This window comes from Netta rufina (assembly GCF_964035555.1).
Source record: "Netta rufina genome assembly, chromosome: 18".
Lineage (NCBI taxonomy): Eukaryota > Metazoa > Chordata > Aves > Anseriformes > Anatidae > Netta > Netta rufina.
Genome location: NC_140142.1, coordinates 11,228,039 through 11,237,906, shown reverse-complemented (window position 1 = coordinate 11,237,906; position 9,868 = coordinate 11,228,039). Strand labels below are relative to the sequence as shown.

Below are 9,868 nucleotides of genomic sequence, written 5' to 3'. Positions count from 1 at the left end.
GCTCCCAGTCTGCCCAGATGAAGACAGTTGGACATATGAGCCCCCATAGGCGCAGCCCCACTGTAGCTGCTGGCACACACCACCCCAATCTAACACACACTCACAAGGGCACAGGCACACACACATTAAGTCCACACACTCCCATCTCTCCTGTTACTGACTACAATGACACATGGGCCCTCTGATGCCCTGGTTCTAGTCCAGCTGCTGCACTTACCCCTATGTATGACCATCAGGTGACCTACAGCCCTTGGCAGCAATCCCATTAGTCCAAATGGTGATGTGGAGAGCTGCTGCCAGTGATGCATCTGGATTGGTTTCTGCCTGGACAGTGGGGTGACATCCCTCCCAAGACAGTCCTGGAAGGAGCTGGGACAAGATCTTGGTTCCACAGGAGCCAGTGACTTGGATTCCCACCTGCCATTGTGCTTTGTGCTCCTCTGGGTTCATGGAGATGGGCTTTTGTTGAGCTGAGGACTCTCCTGTGATGGGCCTGGAAGCAGTCAGAGCAGGGCATGAACTGAATTATTCATCCTGACATCATTTCCTTAGGCATTTATTTTGTTTGCAGATGTGCTTCTTATCACACAGCCTAATATAATCCAGCAAGAACATAATCCTCTGGAGGCATCTGCATGTGGAGGTCATATATGTATGATTGTGGTATTACATAAGATATGACAGCAGAGAACTCAAGTTGCTCTTCAGAAATGCATCACGGTTAGGGGAAAAGCTGTGCTGTTGCACGGGCCATGGCTTCCTTCAGGGCCAGCATCACGGCCTTGTTTCTAAGACTGTAGATGAATGGGTTTAAGAATGGGTACAGGACAGTGTTCAGCAAAGCTACAATGCTGTTGGTCTCCAAAGAAACATGTCCTGACGAGGGTGCGTAGAGAGCAATGCAGCTGCCATAGGCAATGGCCAAGGTGGTGAGATGGGAAGAGCACGTAGCAAAAGCTTTTCTCCTCGCAGAGGCTGCTGGCATTTGTAGAATACAGAAAAAGATACACGTGTAAGATGTCAGAGTTAAACACAAGGAAGACAGCACAATAAACAATATGAAAACTGATTCTGTTTTCCAAAGCAGGGTGACATCAGAGCAGGACAGTTGGAATAAGGGGGTGTTGTCACAAAAAAAATGCTGGATCTTGTTCAAACCACAGAAAGTGAGCTGGGAGAGCAGCACTAGGCGGTAAATCAAGAGTATGAAGCCCGTGACCCAAACAGCAGCAACCAGGTGGATACAGAGCTGATGCTTCATGATGGCAGCATAGCGCAAAGGCTGGCAGATGGCAACATAATGGTCAAAGGACATGACAACAAGGAGAACAAACTCTGTACCACCCAGGGCAAAATAGAAGGAGGACTGGGCAAAGCAGCTGCCTACTGAGATTGTTTTCCTGCCAAAGCTCAGAATCACTAACAGTTTGGTGCTTGTGGAGGATGTAAACCAGATTTCCAAGAATGCCAGATTGCCAATGAAATAGTACATGGGGGTTTGCAGGCGGTTATCCACACACACCAGGAAAATGATGGCTGCATTCCCCATCACTGTTGTCAGGTACATGAGTAGAAGGACCAGGCAGAGAAATAACTGTAGCCTTTGATCAAGCCTTGAGAAACCTGTGAAGATTAATTCAGAAACAACAGTTCCATTGCCTGTTCCCATGCCCAATTTCCATTCATCCTGCTGAGGCAGGAACATGGCAAAAGTACAGGTACAATAATTTCATGGTCTGGACAGGAGGCTATCTCCTTCCTTCTCTCTTTCCTTGCTTGCAGGCTTCCAATACAACAGAGAGAGGGACTTTTGTGTTTCACATATCAAGAAGAGCCCTCAGGGAATTTCTTGTTTTCTTTCCACCTTTGTCCATCAACCACAAATGATTCTTTCTCAAGAAAAATGGACCAATAAGGGGTTGTTAGCGATTGCACCCTGTTCCTGGGAAAGTCCACATTCACTCAGAACAATTGCAAACATCCATCATAACCATATTTTAAAAGGAAATCTCATGTCCTGAACAAATACATAGGTGCTAAACCATCAGTTCAAATATGTACATTGAAAGTTATTCTCTCTCCTCTTCAGTACTTGCCTTTTTGGACTAGCAGCAGCTGAGGATCCCTTGATTTCAAACTGAGAAAACTTCAAGTACCTCTTTTGTAATGCCCTGCTTTCTTCTACATCATCTTCCTTTGCTTCTTTAGGAAAGAGGGAATACCAGTAGTAAGTGTAGTTTGCCTTTTTTAGTACTGTAAATTAAGGCCAAAATTCATTGTGGTCCCGCCAGATCAGTGGAAAGGGATCTGTCACACAATCTCATCTGACCTCATTCTGTGTGGAAATGCAGTTGTTTCCAAACAGTTGCTCTTCTATCTTACCATCAAACATCCTCACCTAAATGCCTTATGTTTCCGAGAGGTGTAAAAATCTTGTCATCTTTAAAAGTTTAAGGACAGTCCTTGTTGTACGAGGAGGAAGCGCCTAAAAAGAAAAAAGAAAAAAAAAAAAAAAAAAAAGCAAAGTGCCATGTACTACTGTGTAGGTTTATATTTCAATTGTCTAAAAGTCACATCCTTCAGGTTGAGCAATTTAACTTACCCCCGTCCTGTCAATGCTGAGATAGAGAAGAGCATCTGAAAGAGATTCCTCACCTTTGTTTGTCATGACAGTTCTAGGCTGGGACGACCCAGCCACGAGCACTTTCTCTTGTCTCCATTGACTGCTGGGGGAGCCTCGGGAGAACAAGTTATTACAGGCACCAGGAATGAAGTAGGTGAAACTCATTACTGAAGTCTCAAGTCTCTGATGATTTTAGTAAATTATTCTCTTCTGTAAATCAAAGTACTCCTCAAACAGGAAAACAAACAAACAAACAAACAAACAAAAACTTATTCAAGAAAGAAAGACAGACATTTTCTCCTTCATCTTTCCCTGTGTGTTTAGAAATAGAAAGGATCAGAGCAGATGACTACAAAAAGAGAACACCTCAAAATGCAAGGGTGGAGGAGGAGGAGATGATGGATTTGAGGCAGAAAAGTAGTTTCTCAGTGGGCTGTATTGTACCCTCAGGACCTGTCCCAGGGCAGAATGGGTGCACTTAGGCAGGAAAATGGGAAGCTCAGAAGTGGAGAGTACAACCATGTTTACGTGGACATTTCAGCCTGGGGTTTGGGCTGCTCTTAGACCCCAGATAACCTGCCTTGGTCTTTGCCTCTAGACTGGCAAAGGGGAATCTGTGCACTGGCTTCATCTGGAAAACTTCTTCAGATTAAACCATTGGCTGTAATTGTTTTAGCTGAAGATTGGCCCAGTCACCAACAGCAATATGTTGTGGTTTAGACCTGACAGGCAGCTAAGCACTGAGGGGATCTGGTCAAGGACCTTTTCCCCTACAACAAGGATATTTTTTACCCGTGGGAGGTAGTGATGGGAAACAAGTCTGGTCAGCCACATTAATCATAAGATCACAAAAACATAGAAAGATTTGGTCTCAAAGGTACCTAAAACATCACCTAGTTTCAACAGCCCTGCAGTAGGTAGGGGTACATTGCATCAGACCAGGTTGATCAAACCCCATTAAACCTGGTCTTGAGGAATTCCAGGAATGGGGCACCCACAGCTTCTCTGGTCAACCAGTTACAGTACCTCACCGCCCTCAGAGAAATCAATTTCTTCTTAATATCCACTCTAAAACTAATCTCTTTTAGTTTAAAAGCTACCGCTGTCTTGAATGGAAATGCAGGACAGGGAGACCCACTGGGCACAGTTGTTTGTGCTGCTGCTGCTAAGGACAAGAGATATGCATCCCAGTCTGTCTCAGGAGCCTCACACTGAAATGTAGGTGCACAGGGTTCACGTGCAAGCCTGATACATGAACTCCTCATTCTGGTAGAGATAGTCAAGGAAGAGGAACACTCTTTTGTAAGCACCCAGGAAAGAAGTGCACAGCATCTGTCCCAGTCCATGTCTTTTCTACCTTGTGCAGCTACTGAAACGGGGGACAGTCACCTTAAAGGTCTATGTCATGCTTTTCTGATCCATGCAGAATTATCAGATACCCAAAGGAATCAGAAATGACCCCAGAAACCAATGTTTGGGTTATCTCATCTATTTTTATTCACAGGCCCTCATCTGCATGGTACCTCTCCTCCAGCTGGATCCCTTCCTTCACATCTAATTCCTTTGCCCCCAGTGGGCTGCATCACCTCAGTACTTTGGCAACTTGGTTGTCCATGTTGCACCTGGGCTATTGCTCATGGTGGGGGTTAAGAGAATCTCCTTTCCTCTTCTTGTCTCACACCTGGCTTTCTCGTCTGGAAGAAATCTCAGCTTATGAGCTACAGACTTCAGAAAAATGTTGTCTCTGTGAAACTCCAGAGAAATATCCTCATCAATCAAAGTGTTCATCAAGCAAGGATCAGTGTGGGTTGTGTTTGCTGGAAGTTGAGAAGCAGACAGTCCTGGAATTGTGATCATTGTTGGGCTAAAGCAGCCCTGTGTTTCAATTCTCTTCTGTGCTGAGGAAGGATGCTGCCAGCTGACACTGAGCAAACCAGAACCTTGGTAAGGAAGCCTCTGAGACATGGGTAGAGAAAGGAGTAAAAGTTTTATTCATTCACCCCTGAATTTTGATAGAGGGAACTTGATTTGATTAAGGTACTCATTAAAGGTGCTGTTTATATTTTTTGTGTGTGAAGGTATTGTTTGATATGTTACAAGAAAGATGCATGATATTGTTCAATATACAAGAAAAACATGGTAATATATATATGGTAATATACATAGGCTAAATGTAGTAATATATGTATCATGTATAGTTCTTTAAGTTATAGGATGTTCTAAGGAAAGTAGGAGGGATTTGGGACAAGGGAACTACAAGATGCAACTGCAGACTTGAGTGGAGAAGTCTGATGTCAGGAGAAGTGATGCAAGTCCTAGGGGATCAATGAGAGAAATGGTGCAATCTGGGGAGGTGAGGAGCAAGGTTGTCTCCACAGAGTCAAACTTCTCCTACCTGTCCAGACCTCCTTAAGAGACCTCTAGGCCTTTCTGTGTCTTAATAAGCCCCAAAGTGTAGTTGATGCTAAGTCTATCAACTTCAGCTCCTGAGAGCAGACTGATGAAAACTCTCAGAAATTCAAAGTCAGAAGCCAAACCCCAGAGTTCTTCAAAGCATTGATTGGTCGCAATGAGGGCCATTTCTGAAAAAGCCCCATGGACACCTTAGAGCACTGTGGTGGCAATTGGAGGCCATGATCAGAGGTAGGCCAAGGCCCTGTGCAGGTGGCTCTGAGGCTGAGAAAATGCTGGCATCCTTCACACAGGCATCCACACCCATCAGCTTTCATGGGGCCTGTCAGATGACCAGACACAAGGAACCTCACCATGATCTTCCAGGCTGTGTGACCTTCCTGATGGACTTTCAGCTCCTCAGATAGACACAACCAAGCCACACGACTGTCTCTCTCCAGTCATGTACTCAGGCACAAGACATTTGACAACCCACTGCCAAGGCTGCTTCTGAATGGGCCTTTCAGGTACTTGGGCAGAGGACATCACAGAAGCACCAGGTGCCTTCTGCTGGCCTGTGAGAGATGCTGGGAGATGTGAGCCTACAAGTCCATCTGGCAGTCCTGAGGTGAAGGTTGACCTGGCAGCTACTTCCGAAAGATGGGACCTCCCAGTCCCTTGCCCAGCCATGCTCCTGATGCTGGCCTCTCAGCTCCAGAGGCAGAAGTGAGATCACAGTCCCCACCAAAACCAATTGCTTCCTGCTGAAGTCAGAGTTTCTAAGGCACAATTGACACCCTATAAGAACATCCAAACCCGGCACCCTCCTTGACGCCTGGCACCTAGCAAGATAAAGGCAAGGTCGTTTTCATCTTCCAAGGCCATATACCTCCTAATGGCCTTTCAGCTTCTCTGATGGACAGAAGACCCCTGTGTGCAATCTCTGTTAGGTACTAGGTCAGGACTGACCTTGAAATAAATATTTACACTAGCTTCATGTCAGCATCTCCTCAGTTACTTATGACAGCTAAAATGATAAAAGTATACACTGGCCATGTTATTGAAGGTGGCACATGATATCCTCAGTCAGAAGTGCCCTGACACCCACCTGCATGGCCATGGGCCTCCTGCTGCCTCTAGAGATCCCTAGGCACAGCTGACCTGAGCAGTTCATCCCCACCAGTCTCTGGTTAGGGTTTTATTATGTGCTTTGTTATGGGACAAGGGTTGGTGTTAAGGCTGGCAATTTAATGCTAGCGATTAAGGGCTAGGGATGAGTGTGAACAATTGGTTAAGACTAATGGTAATAGGTGATGTGTTTGGGGGTTTAAGATAAAGGTAGGATTTGAAGTTGGGGATTAGAGCAGTGGATTCTTTCCATGGTGAAGCATAGTAATTAGGGTAGCACTAGGTTTTAATGTTCCTGGTTACAAATGTTACGAGGGCATAACATTAATATTTTCCCTGTGAGTATTGCAGAACCATCAGCCTTACCTGAACCATTGTCACTTCTTCAAAATCTTTCCTTTCCATTAGCCAAGCCAATCTTCTCTCCCCCAAATCTCCTAGCTGTATTCTCCCAGATTTCCCCTGACCTCCCTAAATGTGTCACCCTTTTGGGGGCAGCTTTCTGATGGCCTTTTATGACCTCAGAGGCTCTTCCTTCCTGCTGTTGGCCAGCCAGGTTCTGGGACAGAAGTGACCTCACAGCCAGCATCCACAGGGCTACAAGGAGCTGTTGTGTTCAGGAGGCCTCTTCCCCTCACAGCCAGGAGCACTGGGTGCAGGGGATGCCCTGCACAATCCCTCAGGTACTCTGCCTGCCAACCAGCTCATGCTTCAGAAGGCCTCCCACATGTCCAGACTCACGTTTCCCAATGCTGCCTTTAGCAAGTCCAGGTCATACTGAAAGAAATGACCACCTCTTTGTGGAAAAGTGAATCAAGAACTGTATATATAGTTTAGGAAAAAAGTCGAGAACTCTGCAGAGAAGGAGTTGGTGTGAAAGTCATAGAATCATAGAATCATAGAATCATAGAATCATAGCATCATAGAATCATAGAATGGCCATGTGTTGAAAAGGACCTTAAAGATCATCTAGGTTCAGCACTGCTGCTCTGGGCAGGGTTGGCAACCACTAGAGCTCGCTGCCCAGAGCCGCATCCAGCCTGGCCTTGAATGCCTCCAGGGATGGGACATCCACAGCCTCCCTGCGCAACCTGTTCCAGTGCCTCACCACCCTCTGAGTGAAAAACTTTCGCTTACTTCCTAACCTAAATCTCCCCTGCCTTAGTTTAAGGCATTCCTTAAACTCATCACTTAGTTAAAAGAGATGAAGAAAAGGCGGAGGTGCTCAATGCCTTCTTTGCCTCAGTCTTTAGCGGCAATACCGGTTGTTCTCTGGATACCCAGTACCCTGAGCTGGTGGAAGGGGATGGGGAGCAGGATGTGGCCCTCACTATCTATGAAGAACTGGCTGGTGACCTGCTACGGCACTTGGATGTGCACAAGTCGATGGGGCCGGATGGGATCCACCCAAGGGTACTGAGAGAACTGGCAGAGGAGCTGGCCAAGCCACTATCCATCATTTATCAGCAGTCCTGGCGATTGGGGGAGGTCCCAGTTGACTGGCAGCTAGCAAACGTGACGCCCATCTACAAGAAGGGCCGGAGGGCAGACCCGGGAAACTACAGGCCTGTCAGTTTGACCTCAGTGCCAGGGAAGCTCATGGAGCAGATCCTCCTGAGAGTCATCACGCAGCACTTGCAGGGCAAGCAGGTGATCAGACCCAGTCAGAATGTGTTTATGAAAGGCAGATCCTGCTTGACGAACCTGATCTCCTCCTATGACAAAGTGACGCGCTGGGTGGATGAGGGAAAGGCTGTGGATGTGGTCTACCTTGACTTCAGTAAGGCTTTTGACACCGTCTCCCACGGCATTCTCCTCAAGAAACTGGCTGCTCTTGGCTTGGACTGGCACACACTCTTCGTTGGGTTAGAAACTGGCTGGATAGCCGGGCCCAAAGAGTCGTGGTGAATGGAGTCAAGTCCAGTTGGAGGCCAGTTACTAGTGGTGTCCCCCAGGGCTCGGTGCTGGGGCCGGTCCTCTTTAATATCTTCATCGATGATCTGGATGAGGGCATTGAGTGCACCCTCAGTAAGTTCGCAGATGACACTAAGTTAGGTGCGTGTATCGATCTGCTTGAGGGTAGGAAAGCTCTGCAGGAGGATCTGGATAGGCTGCACCAATGGGCTGAGGTCAACTGCATGAAGTTTAACAAGGCCAAGTGCCGGGTCCTGCACCTGGGGCGCAATAACCCCAAGCAGAGCTACAGGCTGGGAGGGGAATGGTTGGAGAGCTGCCAGGCAGAGAAGGACCTGGGAGTGATGGTGGATAGTCGGCTGAATATGAGCCAGCAGTGTGCTCAGGTGGCCAAGAAGGCCAACGGCATCCTGGCTTGTATCAGGAACAGTGTGACCAGCAGGGCTAGGGAGGTGATCGTCCCCCTGTACTCAGCTCTGGTGAGGCCGCACCTCGAGTACTGTGTTCAGTTTTGGGCCCCTCGCTACAAGAAGGACATCGAGGTGCTTGAGCGGGTGCAGAGAAGGTCGACGAAGCTGGTGAGGGGCCTGGAGAACAAGTCCTACGAGGAGTGGCTGAGGGAGCTGGGCTTGTTCAGCCTGGAGAAGAGGAGGCTCAGGGGCGACCTTATAGCTCTCTATAGGTACCTCAAGGGAGGCTGTAGCGAGGTGGGGGTTGGCCTGTTCTCCCATGTGCCTGGTGACAGGACAAGGGGGAATGGGCTAAAGTTGCACCAGGGGAGTTTTAGGTTAGGTGTTAGGAAGAACTTCTTTACTGAAAGGGTTGTTAGGCATTGGAACAGGCTGCCCAGGGAAGTGGTGGAGTCACCATCCCTGGAAGTCTTCAAAAGACGTTTAGATGTAGAGCTTAGGGATATGGTTTAGTGGGGACTGCTAGCGTTAGGTCAGAGGTTGGACTCGATGATCTTGAGGTCTCTTCCAACCTAGAAATTCTGTGATTCTGTGATTCTCCCTTGTCCTATCACTATCAACACATGTAAACAGTTGTTTCCCCTCATGTTTATATGCACCATTTATGTACTGGAAGGCTGCAATGAGGTCTCCCCAGAGCTTTCTCTTCTCCAAGCTAAACAAGCCCAGTTCCCTCAACTTTCTGCATAGGAGAGGTACTCCAGCACTCTGATCATCTTTGTGGCTCTCCTCTGGACGCCTTCCAAGAGCTCCACATCCTTCTTGTGCTGGGGGCCCCAGGCCTGCACGCAGTATTCCAGGTGGGGTCTGACAAGAGCAGAGTAGTGGAGGACAATCACCTCCCTCTCCCTGCTGGACTCCCCTTTTTTTTTAATGCTGCCCAGGACATAGTTGGCCTTTTGGGCTGCAAGCACGCACTGCCGGCTCATGTCCATCTTCTCATCCATCAGGACCCCCATGTCCTTCTCCACAGGACTGCACTCAACTTCTTCTTCTCCCAGTCTATATGAATACCTAGGATTGCCCCAGCCCAAGTACAACACCTTTTACTTGGCCTTCTTGAACCTCATTAGGTTCCTATGAGCCCACTTCTCCAGCCTGTCCAGGTCCCTTTGGATGGCATCCCTTCGGTCTATTGTATTGACTGCACCACTCAGCTTGGTGTCATCTGCAAACTTGCTGAGGGTGCACTCGATTCCGTCATCTATGTCGTTGATAAAGATGTTGAAAAACACTGGGCCCAAGACTGGCCCCTGAGGGACACCACTTGTGACTGCATGTCATGATGACTAGCATTGCTTTATTCAGCTGGTTTTCCAGAGGGCCATACCTCCAATGGGAA

The 9,868-nt window shown here is 47.6% G+C and overlaps 1 protein-coding gene across 1 annotated transcript; it reads right to left on the bottom strand.

The window, feature by feature from the left end:
* Positions 1–721: 721 nt before the first annotated feature.
* LOC311216571 (olfactory receptor 6E1-like) lies at positions 722–1,669 on the bottom strand (the record flags this gene model as incomplete). The annotated part of the gene is made up of 1 exon (XM_084298104.1): positions 722–1,669. One exon carries the CDS (start codon positions 1,667–1,669, stop codon positions 722–724), a length of 948 nt encoding a protein of 315 aa, XP_084154230.1.
* Between the last annotated feature and the right edge of the window lie 8,199 nt (positions 1,670–9,868).